Below are 21,103 nucleotides of genomic sequence, written 5' to 3' on the forward strand. Positions count from 1 at the left end.
ACTACTTACTAATCAGTACGTATAATATCAAAAGTCGACCTAGTTTAAAAAATTCAACGTCGCCTAGTAACAAACGTGGTCACGTGGACCCTAGAAGCGGAAGTGGTTCCAGAGTGAATGGCGATGTAACAAAGCGAACGAAGGCGACCCGAGATGCTCCACGGGACGGCACGAACTTGATGCTTCAGTTGGAATCGCCAGACAACTCCAATACGCCTTCAACATCATCTGGCAGACGTGTACTTCACGCTTTAGGAGATGATATATGGAGCGATAGCTGTAATATGTAAGTATTAGAAATTATTTTAGAATTTTACCGTAACTATATCAGTGTTCAAGTGCTTAGCGGCCGATCCAAAGGTCGCGAATTTCATTCCCGGAACTCCCGTTGTTTTACTTCTGCTTTGAAGCGACACCTATCGTCATAGAAGGCCTAAACACTGACCTGCGACGTCGCAATCTGTAGGCCGTGGAGGCGTCGAACAGGCATGTGACGTGACAATGTGCTATTGGTCTAAACTGCCCACAGGTTGCCACGTTGCAGGTCACTGTTCAGGCCAACTACGACGCTTGTTGCCTGTGTTTAACACATTACTCTGGATGGGAGCCTGGTCTCAGTTGGGCAAAATGTTCTGGCTACCTAACTCCCTCGTAAACTGTTGACCTAGAAGCAACTAGGATGATCATTCTTATAGATTATTTAGTTCTCAGTAGAGATTTAAATTTGTTTACTGCCGAATTTGTATAAAGCCGCACAATAGTCAGAGGTTATTAATTAAATTATGGAAACATAAATTAAAATATATAAGAAAAAATAATGATTTGATCATTAATTATATGTAGGCAATCTTATTAGAATGAATACATTATTGTAACTATTTTATTTGTATATCTTCAAGCCTCCCGGTCAGTGGACAGATTCAAGTGGAATCAACCGCTAGTCCACAAGTAACAGTAATTCATTATGTGTAAGTTTTAAAAGTCTTAATAATAGATAATTACAGTCGGACAATTTTATTTAAAATATGTGTATTGACTTAGAAGAGAATAAAACACATGTATTGATCCGATCCGATTATTAATCTTGCTTCTTTTGGAATGCCATAGTCACATGCTAAGTAGTTTTTCACTCCATAAGTCAAATGGTAAACTAAAACAAAAAGTATAAAACATAATCATTATCTTTTAACTTCACACCGTAAATGGAACACTCCCAGGATTTACTAATCGTCTGCTGATCTTTATTGCACCTATGTTATCTCTCTTTTTTTCGGGGGGAGGGGGAAGCTCGTTTGTTCATAGTAAAGACATAACCTGATCATCTGATCCTTTTTCTGTTGAACATTGATATGTGGTATGCACGGTGGTCCCTAGTTCGAATCCTGCCCGCTTCCGTCCCTTCCGTTCATTTCTTAAGGAAATCTGACAATCCAATCTTGAACAATTTGTATGTGTAATGGCCCCTTTAGTCGCTGAGCGACTTTGTATCATCTCATGGAAATGACATAAATGCCTGGGCATAAGCTGTCGGAACAATGTCGGCCACACATCAGTTGTCCAACCCCCCCCCCTCCACGCAGCTGATGTATCCAAAGGAATGGTAAGTACTAATACAGTATGGAGTCAGCGGCGTCGCAGTCTCTACCAGGGTGTAGCTATTGGTGCTGCAAACACTAAAAGTCGCCGGCTCCTGATCTTTCCTCAGGGTTGACTCCCGAAGCCTTTCCCATGCTTGGGTCTATCTGCAATGCAACAGAGGTTTGAATTCAGAGTTTTCCTTCTCCTAGGTGGGTAGCGGCAATGACTAACAAGCCCCTTCTGCCCGAAGCTTACTGGTTAAGGCGCCAGTTACTCTCCTTAGCTCCTTCTGTTAGTCAACACAGTTCCGGCGGACTCAATATCTGAGCCACACGTAAGATGGCCAAAAGTTGGACTGGTAGTCAGAGGCTTTTTGAGACACATGCCATTAGGAAGCGTGGAGAGCTTATATCTATTACCACTTCCGGTTCTAATGTGTAGCACAACAACGAAGAAGTTACTAGATATATGAGAGAGGACAAATTATAAAACATTTTAATCAAATCTATAATTCTCAAAGAGAACAGAATGTCGTGTGTCTGCTTTCTTTTTTTTTTTACAAAGCTTGTATCAACTTAAATTGAGGCCATTCAACTTTTTTTTTTTATAAACGCATTTAAAACGCGATCACGGTAACATTTAGACTACACAGATACCTCTTCTTTCTCCCCCATCCCTTTCCAAACTGGTCCAGACAAGTGATAGGACCAGAGCGTATTGAGAAAGCTAAAAGCAGTAAATCGCATTAGATAGTAATATAAGGTAAAAAATATTTATAATCGCATATTTATATAACAATATAGATCTATATTGTTAGTCTAGATCAGTGATGCTCAACCTTATTCGCCGGCGGGCCATTTTAATTTCCGACAGTCGTGTCGCGGGCCACATCTACAAAAAGTTTTTTTAAAAAAGAAAAAACGACCATAACCCATTTTGTATTACGAGCCCCTGAATCTAGTGCTTACCTTAATTCATAAGAGGTTTATTCTAAACCAATGTTTAAATATACGGCTGCATAGATGAGACGCCAAGTCGCTGCACTTAATCTTGAATTTTAGATGATTTCGGATGATTCATCACATCCCTTTATACTTCTGGGACTTTCGGTAGTCATGACAACTAATTTCTCTAATGAAGAGAAACATCCTCTGTGATGGTTGAAACTTCTTGGACAGGACTTCGCCAGTGGTGGTCCCATTCATGCTCCACATAGCTACTAACTTCTTTTATTTAAAAACTACTATTTGTACCGCGAATAAATAACTAGATTTTGAGCGGTATCAGATGTGTCGGTAGACTCGTTAGAGTCGAAATTTCGAAATAGGATTTTTCTGATGGTTTTGAATGAAAGGAGATTTTTACCCATATCTTTCAATCGACTTCTAATCGTCATGAGAAAGGCGGACGGCTCCAACAACATTCTTCTTTTCAGGACACATTTCTTCCACCATAGCTAGGAAGTATTTTTTTCATGTATTATTCTAGGAAAGTGGCTTCATGTCTCGTCAATCCTCCATTCTAGGTGTAATTTAACAATCGCGGCTCCAACCCAACCAAGAATGCCAACTTATTTGTTTATGCGTTTGGTTTCATTTTTTCGTTTACGTCATCACGTTCAAACTGCACAGACATTTTTTAGAAATAGAAAACTAAATTCAAGGGGTATAACTTTGTGATGATTCCCATGCTTGCATTGCATTAAAAGACGCATTTGCGTCCCTTACAGACGGGTAGGTCACATCGTTTCAACAGTGCCTCGATTTTTATGGTGAACGCAACAAATAGCTGTCGAGTTATGTAGTTTAAACATGCTTTTACTCCAGGAACTAAAATATTATTGAATAAATTATTAATTAAGCTAATTCCTTTGACTAAATTATTAATTAAGCTCATCCCTTTGACTAAATTATTAATTAAGCTCATCCCTTTGACTAAATTATTAATTAAGCTCATCCCTTTGACTAAATTATTAATTAAGCTCATCCCTTTGACTAAATTATTAATTAAGCTCATCCCTTTGACTAAATTATTAATTAAGCTCATCCCTTTGACTAAATTATTAATTAAGCTCATCCCATTGACTAAATTATTAATTAAGCTCATCTCTTGCTGACATTCTATTGTTTTATCTTAACGCTAGGAATATAGAAAAGTGTGAAAGCGTACGTGTGGGCGAGGCTGACAATGTCAACATGACCCATTCTGTGAATACCATCGTTGGAAATGGAAATATTAATGTCAAAAGACGTTAAAACTATGAAGATCTGAAATCACATTTGTGAGATCTACATATACATGTCATTCAAATTATTCAAATTAATGTAGTTTTTGTTTTTAAAAAAAGCTTTTCGCTTTTGTTATAAGCTCTTGTTGGATGAATCTGATCACAATTGATCTACATGTGTATATATGCATAGGCCTATATGTATATGCAGTATATGCATATGTGTATATGTATATGTCCAGATGTTAACAGTTGTTGAAAAAAATATAACTTATGGTTTATTTCAATAATGTCAATGTGAATTTGTTATTCAATACATTTTTATTGAGCTTTTGTATCACTAGTAAGACAACGTATGCCAAAGGCAGTTTTTTTTTTTTTTTTTTTTGTGAGCTAAAAGGTGGTCGACGTAACAGAAGTGCCCCACGGAAACGCTTTAAGGACCAGCTTAAGCGCCAATTTGCCGTAGCTGAATTAGAGCACCTGGATGCATGCGGCCTCAAAACAAAACCTCATATCACTTGATAGTTGGAGGTCACTCACGAAGGCCGCGGGATATACATTTGAGATCAAATGAAATTCCGCTGCCGAGGACAGACGCAGACGGCGAAAAGAAAATCTTAATCGGCCACCGGTGGACAATGGTTATGCTTGCCCTGGAAGGGGCAAAATATGTAGGTCACAGCTGGGGCTAAGTAGCCACGGAAAATACTGCATTCCTCGTTTATCTTCGGACTCGAGGACAAGCGTTGTTATTATAATTATCAGTGCGTGGGAATATTGTGAGTGTGGTTTCATGAAATTTTTAGAATTCAAAATCCCAGAATTGACCTTTATAAAGCGTTGGTTCGAAAGCCATACGTTTTTCCACTCGGCCACCATGCTCTGCATAGAACTCTTATATTTATATTCATTATATATATATTTTGATTATTAAAAATAAACGTTTCTTTTTCTATACATTAATGTTGTTATTATTCATGTTATTATTATTTTTGTTTCATATAAGGCAACTTAAGTTTATATTTAAATTTAACATGTAGTGAAGGTATTATAATGAAAAAAAACCCAGTAAAGCTCCTTGTTCAGACCTTGCTATCTATCGGGCAGATGATGTTTGGTCATTTGTTTCTATGGCCAAAAATTAACGAGAAGGGTGTCATGTGGCCAGCTCAACGACCGACCGCCTCTACTTTTACTTAGTCAGGTACCTACTAGAGCTGGGTGGAGATAAAAAAAATTCCCAGTCTTAACGGACATTCGAATCCAGGACCCCAGGTTAGGAAGCCAAGCGCTTAACTACTGAGCCACCGCGCCCCCAAGCATTGCAATAAAGAAAAAAGTAAAGTTCCACTTTTAGACCGTGTGGTCTATATGGCAGATGATGTAAAGGTCATCTGATTCTGCGGCCTACGGTTAACGAGGGTGTCATGTGGCCAGCACAACGACCAACCGCCTTTACTTTTCCCCAACTAATGGAGACTGGGTGGACTCAGAGGCGCCCAAGGATCCCGAAATAAAAATCCCAGTCTTCACCAGGATTCGAACCCGGGACCCTCGATTCAGAAACCAAGCGCTTTACCCCTCAGCCACCGCACCTCCCAAGCATTGTAATGAGGATTGTCAACTCTTTTTCTTTTTTATAGGAAATATTTATATCTATAAGTAAAAGTATTTTGTAATGAATAGTCACAATTGAACAAAGAACAAGATTTTGTTAAGGGGAAATCAAAACTAGGAGAAAAAAGAGAAAAGAGAGAATCAATAAACAAAGAGCTAGCCAGGTGACAAAACACTGCAATGAAACCTGAGGTCCCAGGCTACACTTTAACGCCAATGTATGACACTGCGAGGGTAGCAAGTTATAGCTACTTGATGCGCCAACCTATAACCCAGGGGCGGACTGGCTATATGGGCTTTCGGGCAAATGCCCGGTGGGCCGGTACCCAAATGGGCCGGTAGGACCATAGTAATCATCTTTTGAAATCACGTCTGTATTTTATAAGATAAGTAAGCCACGTATTAAATTGTTAAAGCTTTTATAGTATTCTCTTACAAAAGGATCCCTCTGAGCGATGTATTTAGGGCCTATATTCACTGTATCACAGCTATCGATACATTATCAAACTTAACATAATGATTTTGAGGACAGGTAGACCTAGAATTGGATGTCCATCTTATGATATACAATTTATGGGCCGGATGAAATAGAAATGCCCGGGCGGGTTATGACACCCAGTCCGCCCCTTCTATAACCGCACATTTTATCTAAAGACATTTGCCAAAACAAAGTTACGTGGGTTCACGCTCTACACTCTAATCATTAACATTCTTAAAGTCATCCAAAAACGAAAATCGTGCCAACGGCTTGAATCGCATATAAATCTTAAGAGGATGGGAAAAAAACAAACATAGTCAAAACATTCTAAAGCGAACTCAAAACTTACATCCAAATCTACATTTAGAATTTTATTTCAATAGTCTTAGTCCACAAACTATGTATCAGAAGAGCATATGGATAAATTTCACGACACGTAATTAATTAAACGAGTTCTCTACGTTTCATATTTTAGGTTTCGCTATAAATCAGAGCATTAAAGAAATTAATAATAAGCTTTGCAAAAAAATATATTATATTTTTTTTTTTAAATTAAAAAACTAAGGAAGAAAGAGTTCATAAAAACACTGGCGTAACTATGGTGGTCGAGGAGGGTTCAAATAAAAAAATCCCCAACCCGGGACCCCACTTAAGAGGGGCCCCCAAATGAGTGTCTGAAATTTGTTTTTACATTAAATACTACTCCATTATCTCATGTCATGATCATGTCATGATGTGAAATGTCAAAATGCAGGGGCCCCTCAAGAGGTCAATCCACCGAGCTCCCAAATCCTTATATACGCCCCTGCATAAAAAGTATACTAAAACTTACAAGACAACTGTAGAGTGAATAAACAAAGAAATATCTCCGGAGAACTACAAAATGATGTAGTAACACAATAAATCTTAGAAAACAGAAACAACAGAGACATCACCCCCATCTTCATTAAAACACATAATAACAATAAAACTAAAGCTAACTTCTAAATAAATACTCAACATCATCATTCTCATCCCTAGGAGACAAGGAAATATTGCTTAATTTAAACCAATTTGAAAAAAATGGGTTTAAAATAGTATATATATATATAATGTACACAAGAAAATGAGATCCACAAACTATTAACCAAATAAAGCATCTGGATCTGACGGCATTCCACCCAGACGACTCAAGTAAGAAATGAGCGAGAACTATTGTCAAAAGAAACGTCTGTAATTTATAAGATAATATAAAAAATGGAATTGTCTTCTATTCGGAGATTAAGGATTAGTGCAGTATTTCATTCTTATGTTATAAAAAACAGACATTACTTAAAAAAAAAAAAGATGATTACATCAATCTAGTCATGCGTGTTAATTAATGACTTGAATTCTGCCAAATTGTTGGTTTTCCTGGCTGACTCAGGCAACCTATATTATGCTCTAATAGTAGGCTACTAGGAAAGAAGAACTATCTATATGTGTTTGTATATTGAACAATGAATGTGCCTTTATCTAGTGTCTTTCTAGTGCAAATTACATTTTTGGCACACCTGATGCAGACAAAGCCAATGTCAGCTTCTTTTCGTCCAGATCACCAACTGTATGTAGACATGTTTAGCATTCAAAATAAGTGACCACAATTGATGTCAATGTATTTGTAATTATATTTAAAGTCGGGGGGGTGTTAGGTAAGGGAGATAATCCCCCCAAAAAAATTAAAATGGAGATCAAAGTATGAGTTACTTTACTTTTATACCATGACAAAAAATATATTTGGATTGTGAACATGTGATCTAGAACGCCAATAGTCAGTCAAATTACGGTGTAGAGTACAATTCAGTTAATAAAAAAATATAGTCAACAGCATTTCAAATTGTTAAAAATATTGTAATGGTCAATAAAAAAAATTAACCAATTAAATAATTAACTAATGGTCATTAATTTTTTTTTGGTATCGATCAAGGGAAAGAAATAGTACTTGATTGATGTGGTGGTATAAGTTGAATTATCCAACTTTATATTTTGTAGCTAGTAGTTTTAAAGTTGGAGGCTAAAAGTAAATAACTATAAAAGCTTCTATTTTCATAAGCGATTCGATGGCGCGTTGGTTAGTGTGTTGTCTTGATTAGGATTTAGGATGCTTGAGCTCTCGAGCTCAAATTCAGATCTTTCAAGTCTTTTTTTTTTATAAATACATTTTAAAACGTACATGATAACAATTACCCAGTTACCCCCTTCCTTCTTCCCCCTCCTCCCCTTCTTAATTGGTCCAGACAAGTTGATAGTATCACAGCGTACTGAGAAAGCTAAAAGCATAAAAATGCGCTTAACAAAACAATTGGTAAAAATATTTCTAATCGCAAAGATGTATTCCTGTTGGTCTAAATTTGTTATAAATTAAATTATATTGATTAATTCAAACTTATTGTTACAACTACGCCTTAATATGTTCGAGCTTTCAGGTGACTAGACCTTTTTCTTCTTCGTTCTCATTTTTACATGTTGGAGGGTTCAGATCAGTAATCTTATATCTGAGATGAACTGCGCAGTGGTTTCCAGATCAGGCAGTTCTCCGTACAGGTCTGTAGAGGTGTTTTGGGGCCAGTGTCTTGCTGCGGCCTCTTGGTAAAGAATGCAGTTTTGAAGGACAAGGTTAACATTCTCTGGTGAAGCCCACAAGGGCAGATTTAAAAAGTATTTGTATGTGTGTGTGTGTGTGTGTGTGTGTTTAGCTAAAGTTTGCTTGAGTTTTTAGTAACACAATCGGTAAATTGGCTGGATAGCTTTGAGTCCCAAGCCAGGAGATGACCCACGCTTCCTAGTTGGGATATCGCTGGACTACAGTGATTAAAATTTCACTTGTTAATGAACATAAAACTAAGTGGCGAGTCCACTTATGGATTGCACTTAGAAAGAAATGAATAGGGCCTATCCATCACACAAACACACCCGGATCTGTGAACGTGCGGAAATCATAAGCACAACTTTATGAGTAACTATATATATGCCTAGGATGGGCTACCTGGTGCAAGCGGAATGCGCGCTGAACTGTCTTTCGGTCTTCTCGATGGTTCGGGCTCATACTCTGCCCGCTGCCAGCCCCCTGCCTTAAAGTAGAATACCTTCAGCTCTGATGGAATATGTAAAAAAAATTATACAAACAAAACGTTTGAAGCAAGATGTATTCTCTTTTAAATTACAGACAATCTTTAAAAAGAAAAGAAAATTACATCTGCAAGTAAACTCTGCTACGTCATTGTTTTCCTGGCTGATTCAGGCAACCCGTTCTATGCTCTAATGGCACTAGGGAAGAAGTAGCAATCGTATGATTAACATCAAGAATATGATATAAAGAGTAGAATATCTACATCTTTGGTGTCTTTTTTAGTTTTTTATTAGTTTTTTTAATTTTTTATTCCAATTTATGGTTCAATGTTTTATACATTTTTTGTTACTTTACTTTTTTTTAGTCTTCTGTCCTGTAGTTTATACATTTAAACATTGACCAATCGTGTTACTCAAATCTCTAACAAACGTTGTACTTTGTCTCTTTCATTACTTTGTGCACATTTTCAATGTTTGTAATATTCGTGGAAGGCAAATAAAGGGAGATAAGAGGTGGACCTAATTGACTATAACTGAAAGTACAAGATTTTGACCATTACTATTCTCGACCTCGCGAACTAGCTTCCGCCTTATAAGAAACAAAGTGGATACAATTCGTTTAGTGTACTTAAACGCCACAACATGTTCTATACACAGGGGTTCTCAACCTGTGGGTCGCGACCCCCTTGGGGGTCTATTGACGGTTTGCCAGGGGTTGCCTAAGACCATCAAAAATATGGATTGTTCTATTGCTGTTTGTGTGTTTATGTGTTGATGGGGGTCGCGGAAGAGATGGGGATTGAAAAAAGGGGTCAGAGGTTCGAATTATATATATATATACTATGCTATGCTCTGCTTGTCTCTCTTGTCTTGTTGTGTTACTTAACTTGGCTCCTGTGGCTCACTAGGGGTTTCTTGAATATTAAATAATACTTGCTTGGTACTTTCTTGGTTACTCAGAATTCATCAATACTTGCTTAACTCAAATACGCTTAATATACATCAACTCAAGTCCTTATATTTATGAATATCAACAATACTTTAATACTTGATAACGCGCACAATTATATCACTCTTATGAAATAGTAATACACAAAACACCAGTCCATCAACTTATAAATACATAAATACCAGTCCAGGAAGTAAACGTCCAACCTTCCTGGACCGGGAGCAAGACCTTACTGACTAACACATTCTCTCGCACATTCAACGAAGACTTATCACTCAGTTCACAACACGTGCAACACTTCGCATTCATAACAAGGGGATATAACAATCATACCAAATATCAAACTAATATTCATTCTCGCCATACCTCTCCCTGACATCCCCCCTCTCACGATATGACTGTTATTAGATAACAGTCATTCAAATATATACATAAATATACATACATACACACACTGTGTCATACACATACTTATATACATATATATAAACATATATATCTACACACAAATTTATATAATGTACATGAAAGTGAAATAGCCCTTATTAGCCTAACAAAAGAAATATGTCCAGCTATTTACAACAAAGGGAAAGAGAGAAAAGAATAAATGAGAAAAAAAAATAGTGGCATGGAGAGTTAAATTACAATTTGAAGTCGACAAGCCTAGTCCTTTCCACGTTAATATTTAATATGTAAAACAGCAAACATACAAGAAAAGATCAACTCCTATGTATAGCAATAATATACGACAAGATACCATCTCTAATAGTTAAAGGCACGTTTCACATTGTATTGGGAAAAAAATGAATTCTAACAATTATAACTAATACAAATATGCTAAGTCTTGACAGTGTATCTGCTAGTAGACAATGGTCTGTGGTCAAACTGAATTGTGCATCCTCCTGGGTATCAGAGGTATCTGTCTAGGCGTTGGACACTCACGCTACTAATGAAGTAATGCTACTCTCCATGTATCAGCTCTCTGCACTTTACCGGAAGGAAGCCATCTACTTGGTGCAACACACAGCAAGCTATTTCGGGTGAACTGTTTAGATAATACAATATATTAAGATTTGGTACAACAACAAAAATTAAAATACAAGAAGAGGACAAAATAGGCTGAATTTTCTCTATTGCCAAGTCGCACTCGGGAATTCAGGTGACCCTCGTGGACATTCCCCTTCTCAGCAACAGGGAGAGGGGAAACACTACGTCAAGATTTCTTTTTTCTTTTTCTTGGAAGTTTTAGGTACAAAAACATTTGTAGCCTATTGGGGTCTGGTTTAACTTTACCCCCACCAACAACTTGAAAAACATCTTTAAGACTTATTTTTCTTCTTCTGGGGATTTTTAGGTAGAAAAACATTTGTAGCCAATTGGGGTCTGGTTTTACTTTACCAGTACCAACAACTTGATAAACTCCTTTTGTTAGGTTTAATCTCTTCAATGGTTTGTGTACTCTCTGAAATGGTCTCAGAACATGAATAATATTATTGTCAATAAACTGACAATCAATAAGTTCCTTATCAATAAGTTCCTCAGTAGTTACTTCATTAAACCGACAATCAATAAGTTCTTTAGTAGTTAACACATTTTCACTTTTTTCTCTTTTATATGGTTTGTCACTAATATCATTTTCAATATAATGGCAGTCATTTAGTTCCTTATTAGTTAAGACATTTTCAATTAATACTTCCTTATCTTCAATCTCTCTCATATCATTAATAATATAATTACAATCCTTTAGTTCCATAATGGTTAAGACATTTTCAATTACTTCATTATCTTCTATCCCACTTATATTATTATCAATATCCTGACAGTTATTTTGTTCCTCATTAGTTAATATGTCATTTTCAATTTCTATTTTATAGTTCACATCTCCCTGTAATGACAGTTTTACTTCCAGTTCCATTTCCAACTTTACCACTTCTATTGCCTTTCTTTCTAATTCTAATTTTGATCTTTCTAGATCTAATTTTTGTCGGTTTAAATCTTTAAATCTTTCTAGATCTAGTTTTTGTTGGTTTAAAACAAACTCTCGTAAATCATCACCCTTAATTCCAAACATGTGGGCCTGTTCTATTAATACCTCAATTGACCTAGGTTTAAACTCGTCCAGTTCTATTTCCAACTTTACCACTTCTATTGCGTTTCTTTCTAATTCTAAATTTAATCTTTCTAGATCTAGTTTTTGTCGGTTTAAATCTTTTAATCTATCTAGATCTAGTTTTTGTTGGTTTAAAACAAACTCTCGTAATTCATCACCCTGAATTCCAAACAAATGGGCCTGTTCTATTAATACCTCAATTGACCTAGGTTTAAACTCGTCCATGGTAATCACAAATAATAAGAAATATTACTGAATAAGCGTAAATTAACTTATAAAGGTTAAGTTAACAAGTAACGTTCAATTCACATAAGACAATAAATTATAAAAAAGATCAACAAAAAAAAAAATTTCACCCTTTATCTCCCCTACTGAAAAGGCAATGTACACTCGACCCTGAATGCCCTATACAACAGACAAAAGAAAACTCAACTTATCTGTGTCTGATGCCAGGAAATAAATGACGACTCTTCCCACACGACAGGGTTGCTTTAAGAATGTAGAACTTCTGGAGTGTCAGGTCGCTGTTCGGCCTCCTTGTAAACGCTTTATGACTCACAGCAGATTTAGAGAATGAAACAAATACAAAACAAAATTATTCAAACATTGATATGATACTAATAGTAATAATAATGGGTGCATACAAAAAATGATTATCTAGTCAGGTAGTACAATAATTTAATAATAATCCAACATCAATGTAGTAAAGGTAGATAAATCACGATTACTTGAGTAATTGCATTCATGTAGAATAATTCAATAGTAAGTGAAAACTAGTAGTAGTAGTGTCTCTTTAAATGGTGATGTCCCTTTAAATGGCGATGTCTCCAAATGGCGATGTCTCTTTAAATGGCGATGTCTCTAATTCCAATAATCCAATACTAAGTAAGTAGTAGTAGTAGTAGTAGTGTCTCATTAAATGGTGATGTCCTTTTAAATGGTGATGTCCCTTTAAATGGTGGGTGACGCAATGACCTCGGTATACAAGAAGTAGCTACAAGTCCACATTAGTCAATGACCTTGACTTCAACAATAACGTGTTGATGGCGAAAAAAAATAGTTCCTCCGTGTTCTCAAAAATTTAAACAATGTCAAGTTCCTCAGTGTGTGTCAAGAGACTCTCAAATACTGGCCGAACGAGGCCCAAAAATGTCAACGAGTAGTAGGTTACAAATAATACAGATTGCCTTGAATCCAACTTTAGTAGACAATGTCATGTACAATAGTTACTGTCCCAGACCGGACGAAGCTCAAAAAATTCGGTATCCTTATCTTTGCTTGTGTTGCTTATTCTTTATTTTCTTATCGACTTCTTCAACGTGACGAATGACATAACAGGTATAACTGACCTGCCCGGACTTAGCCCTCAGATAGATGTCAAGAATAATACTGTATTAGTACACCGGTTAATACACTGGTGTTTAATAATACAGGTAACAGGTACAACGATACCTGCCCGGACGAAGCCTCCAGATGTCAGAGGTTCGAATTATATATATATATACTATGCTATGCTCTGCTTGTCTCTCTTGTCTTGTTGTGTTACTTAACTTGGCTCCTGTGGCTCACTAGGGGTTTCTTGAATATTAAATAATACTTGCTTGGTACTTTCTTGGTTACTCAGAATTCATCAATACTTGCTTAACTCAAATACGCTTAATATACATCAACTCAAGTCCTTATATTTATGAATATCAACAATACTTTAATACTTGATAACGCGCACAATTATATCACTCTTATGAAATAGTAATACACAAAACACCAGTCCATCAACTTATAAATACATAAATACCAGTCCAGGAAGTAAACGTCCAACCTTCCTGGACCGGGAGCAAGACCTTACTGACTAACACATTCTCTCGCACATTCAACGAAGACTTATCACTCAGTTCACAACACGTGCAACACTTCGCATTCATAACAAGGGGATATAACAATCATACCAAATATCAAACTAATATTCATTCTCGCCATACCTCTCCCTGACAGTCGAGCTTAAAAGGTTGATAACCGCTGCATCTATAGAAAATAGTCCATTGTGTGATTTATGGAGGAATTGGTAAAAGGAGACCAGATCTTTTCCCGTAATGTCTTTTCATATTAGAGGATATAAAAGGAAGGTATATTAAAGCCAGTGACACTATTTTCAAATGAACAAAAAAAATTATGGTGACGAGTAGTACACTATTAACAAAAAAAAAAAATGTGCTGACCTAGTTTAAACTTGTGTGTGCACTGGTTGAGAGTTGTTGTTTTTTTCTCACAATGAATTGGAAGAGCTGTATAATGCCTAACCTTCCCGTGAAGGGGGCTGCTGGCCGTTGTGGTACGCTCTTATGTCTGTCATCACCGAGATGCCGAGTGCGAACCCTGTCCACTGTACAGCGTCCTGCAAGACGTTTGGCCTAGACGTAATAGTCTGATACATTGGTGTTATATATATATATACATACGCCTTACGTTCTTCTCTATATATATTACATAAAAAAAGGAATTTAATGTAAGCCTTATTGAAGTTTATGCAACAATTAATTTGCCTATAAGGTTTAGTCTACAACCCTACCAGGGCCCTGCGGGGCTCTATGCGAAAGGGATTGTGTGTGGCCCAGTCTGGGTAGGGATAAGCATAACATTAAGGTTAAGATTTTGTATTAGAAAATACATTCGTCTTCGCAATAAATTTTTATTATATAAAAGCTGACAGTAATGTTTTTTTTTATTGCGCTTAGGATTGGCACCCCAAAATGACAATTTTGTCTATTTTTCAGGAGAATTGTATGAGTTTTCAGGAGATTTCCACTATATATATATATATTGCAATTACAGAAGATTTCAATGATGCCTTGGAAAATGAGGAGTCCGCGGAAACACTGTTGATATATATTTAAGTTATAATGGTTTAATTTAATAATTTACACCTAGAATTAGCGCGGGGATTATGGAAGTGCGGGGCCCACTGCAACTGCATAGGTCTCAGTGGCCGCATTTGCAGTGGCCTAAGCCCGGCCCTGAACCCAACACAGACCAACTCCAACAGTGACCTAGTTCACACAATTTTAAGCCCATATGACATCATGCAACTAAATTAAACTCTCGAGCTCTCTAATTTTTCTTTTACTGCACATCTTCTTCTCTCTCCTTCAACAAACTTGTTTTTGTTTTGTTTTGTTGTTTTTGTCTGCGTAAACTTTCCCCAGGAAAAGATAACTATTTACAGCCTCTAGATCTAGTACAGTGTGTAACACTACACACTCCTGCCCCGGCTTGCTGATATTCTGTAACTAACTAGACTAGCACTTGACAAAAAAACACAAACACAATACGTTGACTGGGTCAAGGTGGCAGGCCAGTAACGATTCATTTTGATGAGGAAAATACAACCAAAGTTTATACCCGTGTTTAGGCCTAGATGATTAGATGTAGCAAAAAGAAAGGAATAAACATTGGATAGTGTTCAGCGGTAAGTTTTGCTCGATTTTCTTTATCTCAGACCATTTACTAAGACTCAGAGTCTATAGATTTAGATTTCAGGTTTTTTAAATAAAACCACTTAGGGGCCTAGAAATATTTATTAAATCATTTCCTAATTGTGAAGAAAGATCTTGTAAATTAAATATCATTTCTGCCATGACAAAAAAAATCCTCTTATTATCCTGCTTGCGTGGTTAGATACGGATCTCGAAAACGGCTCTAACGATCTTGTTTGTAAAATGTTTTACATGTTTCGGATGTTCCTTCATAGTTGAAGATTATTACTTCCTAGTCCAAACCTCCCGCAGGGCGACGGGAGATGGGAGCGGGCAGGATTTGAACCTGGGACCATCGATAAATCTGAACGACAGTCCAGCGCGCAAACCACACTACCAGGCAGCCATCTTTTTCCTAGAAAGTTGACAGTTTATGTGTATTTTTTTCTTTTTAGAGAAAATAAATTACTAGCTAATCGTCCACACAGGAAAAACACTGATTTGACTGTTATAGTTTTTTTTTTCCAAATGTAATCATCTAAAATTAAATTTGGCTTACATCTTTAGAGAATCCCTGCATGTATTCAATACGAGTGGAATAAATAAATAAAAGTTCATGAACAATTTGCTAATCTGCCTATGTAGAAATGAAATAGCTCAGTATAGGCTACTATAACACTTAACCTAAAAAAGACTGTTTAAAGATGAGGCGAAGACGCATTTAGGCTTTTCGTGGAACACTTTTAATAATTGTAGAACGTATTATCAAATCTTTTAAAAGTAATTCAAAGCGGCTCATTCGGCCTCAAAGGGCATTAACCCAAATGCCCCCCCACACACAAATAGATAACGTAGAGCTAGATGATCTCTAAACTTTATGTTGTCTATTGTCTCGTTTAAAAAAAAAAAACAACAAATATTAGAGAGGATTTCCAACAAAGTGACGGCGTTTGAAATGTGATGACGTTAGGTGGCACTCCGCGATTTCTACAAAGCTTGTATCAAATCTGTCCGTCTGTCTGTCAAAGGATGTGTACAGGTTTTTCTCCCACTTTCCATTCTAGGATCAAGTTGAAACTTTGCACAATTATTCATTGTTCCAAACAAAAAAATGAATCAAATAAAAAGTAACCTATTGATTTTTTACATATTTGTAAATAATTTTTTAAAATTGATAATTAATAAAAGTGAAATAATCTTACATTATTTAGATGCGTGATTGTAAATATGGAATTCTTCCCATTCGATAATACTTTTCGTTTTAAAAGTATTTTTAAGATTTTGCTTGTGAGACTAGACCTATGAGAGTGATTCCAAACTACCAACAAGAAAGCCCAAAGTCACGCGGATGTTTCATCGGAGAAAATAAAATGTTACGCGATACTATTCCTTGAATTCCCAACGTACACAGTTATCCTGACCTTACACTTTCCTGGCGTACGTGGGTCAAACATAGTCCTTTATGGACGATACTCGGCGTATGGAGACTCCAGAAAGATACGTTGGTGACTAGTTCAACCGAAACTTTAATCTGCTCATTATACTTTATTTCTACTTTTTTTTCCCAGTAGTTAATTCAAATGTAACTTTTTTAAAAGTGCGTGCAGTGTGTTCAATTTATTCAGTTAATGAAATGAAATTGGGTCGAAAAAAGATATTCTCTCAGACCTATTTATTTTATGTTTATGATACGACCACTTGAGTTATTCTAAAAAGGATGTGTATTTGTTTTCTTCTCCTAAAAATACTAACTGTCAGTTTTATTTGTCTAGAGACTTCACCTTCACATGTCTCTTGGTTTGTTGAACCGTTGGGGCACCACACATGATCTGTTGATCGTCTTTATCCACTCCTCTCTGTCTTTTGCATTGAATAGAATTTCCTTCAATGACAGGCCTGTCCTTTCTTTTATATTGTCTTCCTAACGCTTTTTCTGTCTGACTCTTTTTCTTTCTCCTGGTACTGTTCCCTAAAGGAAGATCTTTGCGAGTCCTTAGGACCTTATGGCTATAGAGGTTGTCTAGAGACTAGAAAGACTTTTAATTTTGTATCATTTGCTTAAAAGACTCCATAATTGTGCAACTCTTCAGCTTTCAATGTGTTAAAGAACTTAACGGACTAGCCGGGAAAGTTTTGTGTGTTGTAATTACGATATGGGTCATTTCGAAATCCACGTCCACAAGTCAGATTAGCACTGACCTAGGTCTTAGCCGATCTTGATTGTAAAGTTGACCTACATTCAATGTGGACGTGGTAGTCAGTCTCTGGCTCTGCCAATATTCCAGATTCATTTAAAGAGAAAGTAAATTATTTTTATCACTGGCGTCATTAGGGTCGGAGTCACTCGGTGCGGTAGCTCATGGTGTCAATATATATATATATATATATATATATATATATATATATATATATATATATATATATATATATATATATATATATATATATATATATATATATATATATATATATATATATATATATATATATATATATATATATATATATATATATATATGAAATAATGTACATAGAGGTATACATCTATATATTCAATGTGAAAACGCATTCCTGGTATCTAGCTTCCCTTAACCTTTTTTTTTTTAAACATTGTCTGCTTTTTGCATAAGTACATTTATATCTACTTGGATGTCAACAGGTGCGGTCCGTACCTCCTCACCCCGCTTAATGGTGCCCTTGCATTTTAGTCCCTTAACAGTGCCCTTTTTCTGATGATGTGGCAGATCTGTGCAGCTTCGCCCTCCGACTGGTAATAAAAATAATCCTAAGAATGTTCAACACCTTCATAATGACTGCAATATTAGTCGTCTTCACTGCCTCGGCCGATATTTCAACAAGTAAAATTAAAGTAAAATTCCCCTTTAAGACTTTTCGATCTATCGGGCAGATGATGTAAAGGTCATCTGTTTATGTAGCCCACGGTAAACGAGGGTGTCATGTGGCCAGCACAACGGCCTTTACTTTTCCCCAACTAATGTCAGGTATTTATTAGAGCTGGGTGGACTCAGAGGCGCCCAAAGATCCCGACATTAAAAATCCCAGTCTTCACCAGGATTCGAACCCCGGACCCCCAGTTCGGAAACCAAGCGCTTTACAGATCAGTCACCACGCCTCCTATTTCAATAAGGTATATTGTTATTTTACTAAAATATTTGCTTATGATATGGTACGTCTTTGAAAGGGATTCTATGAAGTGCAAAAGATAGAACCGAATGGAGAAAGACGGTAAGCAGATCTTGTGTGGTGCCCAAAGGTCCAACATACTAAGAGAAGGAGGAGGATTAAAAAAAAGATTGTTAATCCTTGATATAATAGAATAGTATCATGTGCCATTATATTCAAGCCTTCTATTTTATTTCCTTATGTTGCAGGTCAAGTTACACTATTATAAAATAGTCTTGACCTCTTCTGGGGTGAGGTCCTGACAGGCAATAAAGATTCCATAATGAAAGGATTGAGAGTTGTTAGAGGTCCAGACTGGGAATGGGGGGATACCGACGGTGGCGTTGGTCACGTGGGCACAGTCATAGACTTTGACGAGGATGAGAAGACGGCCACGGTCATTTGGGACAGTGCAAGTTCAGAGATTAAGTACCGGGCCGGAATGAATGGTGCTTTTGATCTACTTGTTTTGGATAATGCCCAAACAGGTAAGTTTATGCTTTCTTTTTCGAGTCACATTCCTCGTCCCATATGCTAGGACAAATTTGTACAAATACTCCTTCTTCCCTAGTGCTATTAGAGCATGGAATGGGTTGCCTGAGCCAGCCAGGAAAACCAGTGACTTGGCAGAATTTAAGTCATTGGTTAATATGCATGACTAAATGCATGACGCGTAGGACGTAGTCATCTTCTTTTTTGAAGTAACGTCTGTATAATATAAGATAAGATAAATATGACATGAATATTAAGTACTAGGGTGCAATGAGGCGCGGTGGCTGAGCGGTAAAGCGCTTGACTTCCGAACCAGGGGTACCGGTTTCTAATTCTTGTGAAGATCTTTGCGTGCTCCTGAGTCCACCTATCTCAGATGGGTACCTAAGATTAGTTGGGAAAAGTAAAGGCAGTTGGTCGTTGTGCTAGCCACATGACACCCTCGTTAATAAACCAATAGACCACAAGGTCTGAAAGGGGAACATTACTTTACTAGGGTGCACTATTAACAGGGTAGATAATATAGTTAAACAGGTTAGTTCATCCTTTCTTTTTCCAGTATAAATATGACATTAATATTATAGCACTAGGGTAGGCCTACATTATTAAGAGGATAGAGAATATAGTTAAACAAGTAAGTCGGAACACGGTCACAGCGCCTAGCAGTATTCAGGTACGAGGCTGATTTGTGACTAAAGTTTTGAGTTCATGTTATAAACATAGCAGGAGGCGCGGTGGCTGAGTGGTAAATCGCTTGGCTACCGAACCGGGGTCCGGGGTTCGAATCCTGGTGAAGACTGGGATTTTTAATTTCGGGATCCTGAGTCCACCTGACATTAGTTGGGGAAAGGTTAAGGCGGTTGGTCGTTGTGCTGGCCACATGACACCCTCGTTAACCGTAGGCCACATAATCAGATGACTTTTACATCATCCGCCCTATAGACCACAAGGTCTGAAAGGGGAACTTTATTTTACTTTATAAACATAGCATTACAAAAGTACCTTGTCACATGTACCTCTCTTAAGTCAAGGTACTTTTGTAATGCTACGTGTATAAATAACATGATAAAATATTGTATTGAAAACCTTACATTTCACCTAGAGGCGGCTTTAGGAGGGGGCGGAATAGCTAGGACATCACCCATGACACTTCTTCTGGTTTGACCTAATTAGATCGTAAATAATGATTGATTTTTTTGTCTTCATTTGCAGTTTAGTACTGTGGGCCTGCATATGTACATGTAAACTTGATCAGTGTTGAATTTTCGTATAAAATTTTTGAAGATCCTTAAAAAAAAAAAAAAGGAAAGTAAAGTAAATAAGCAATTGAAATAGAATACTTAAAAAAAAAACAAAGCTTATCGAAGGGAAAGAACCGCTAATGACTGCCATTTACTGAAAATTACTGGGTTTAGCTCTCTTACTGCTATATAAAACAATATTAATTGATTAATTCTAAATGATTAACTAATTAGTTAATTTTTCGGATTAATTCGTGTATTGTCATTGACTATGAATAATTATACAAAATTTCAACTTGATCCGAGAATGGGAAGTGAGAGAAAAAACGTGTCTAACGTAATAAAGGGTTTAAATCCATATATACATCGACATCTCTAATCAAGTAGCATTTATTCCCCTTATTTCGATATCAAACAAAATAATTGATCACTTACAATTAATTAACTAATTGGCTAATTGTTTTGATTGATTCATGTTTTGTCATGTTCAATGAATAATTGTGTAAAGTTTTTACTTGATCCAAGAATGGGAAATGGGAGAAAAACATGTTCAAAATTTTCAAGACAGACAGACAGATAGACAGACAGAGAAAGCTGATATACACATTGTAAAAAAAAAAAAAGGTCATCTGTCTTGTGCTGGGGTGTGTACAAAGCTGACTGGGTTT

The 21,103-nt window shown here is 36.6% G+C and overlaps 2 protein-coding genes and 1 long non-coding RNA gene across 9 annotated transcripts in view; 2 read left to right on the forward strand and 1 right to left on the reverse strand.

The window, feature by feature from the left end:
- The window catches only part of LOC106058368 (ankyrin repeat domain-containing protein 50-like), an 11,615-nt gene extending 6,850 nt beyond the window's left edge, over positions 1-4,765 (forward strand). For all 4 annotated transcript variants that reach the window (XM_056041752.1, XM_056041753.1, XM_056041754.1 and 1 more), the window contains 3 exons: positions 1-286; positions 900-968; positions 3,722-4,765. The exon at positions 1-286 is cut by the window's left edge. In XM_056041752.1, coding sequence (XP_055897727.1) covers positions 1-286; positions 900-968; positions 3,722-3,833 — 467 coding nt within the window. In that variant the 3' untranslated portion in view covers positions 3,834-4,765. The remainder of the gene's footprint in view (positions 287-899; positions 969-3,721) is intronic.
- Positions 4,766-10,005: 5,240 nt separating this feature from the next.
- On the reverse strand, positions 10,006-17,000 carry LOC129928360 (uncharacterized). Its single transcript, XR_008779973.1, has 3 exons — positions 16,722-17,000; positions 14,266-14,441; positions 10,006-10,984 (listed from the first exon to the last, which is right to left on the reverse strand). It is a non-coding gene; the product is annotated as an uncharacterized LOC129928360 (long non-coding RNA).
- Positions 15,290-21,103, forward strand: part of LOC106058369 (uncharacterized) — a 38,086-nt gene continuing 32,272 nt past the window's right edge. For 2 of the 4 annotated variants that reach the window (XM_056042553.1, XM_056042557.1), the window contains exons 1-2: positions 15,293-15,512; positions 18,912-19,190. In XM_056042553.1, the coding sequence (XP_055898528.1) occupies positions 18,986-19,190 (205 nt within the window). In that variant the 5' untranslated portion in view covers positions 15,293-15,512; positions 18,912-18,985. Of the gene's footprint in view, positions 15,513-18,911; positions 19,191-21,103 lie in introns of all 4 variants that reach the window. The other 2 variants (XM_056042556.1, XM_056042554.1) reach the window with 2 other exon arrangements.

Source organism: Biomphalaria glabrata, chromosome 9, assembly GCF_947242115.1.
Source record: "Biomphalaria glabrata chromosome 9, xgBioGlab47.1, whole genome shotgun sequence".
NCBI classification, from domain to species: Eukaryota; Metazoa; Mollusca; class Gastropoda; family Planorbidae; genus Biomphalaria; species Biomphalaria glabrata.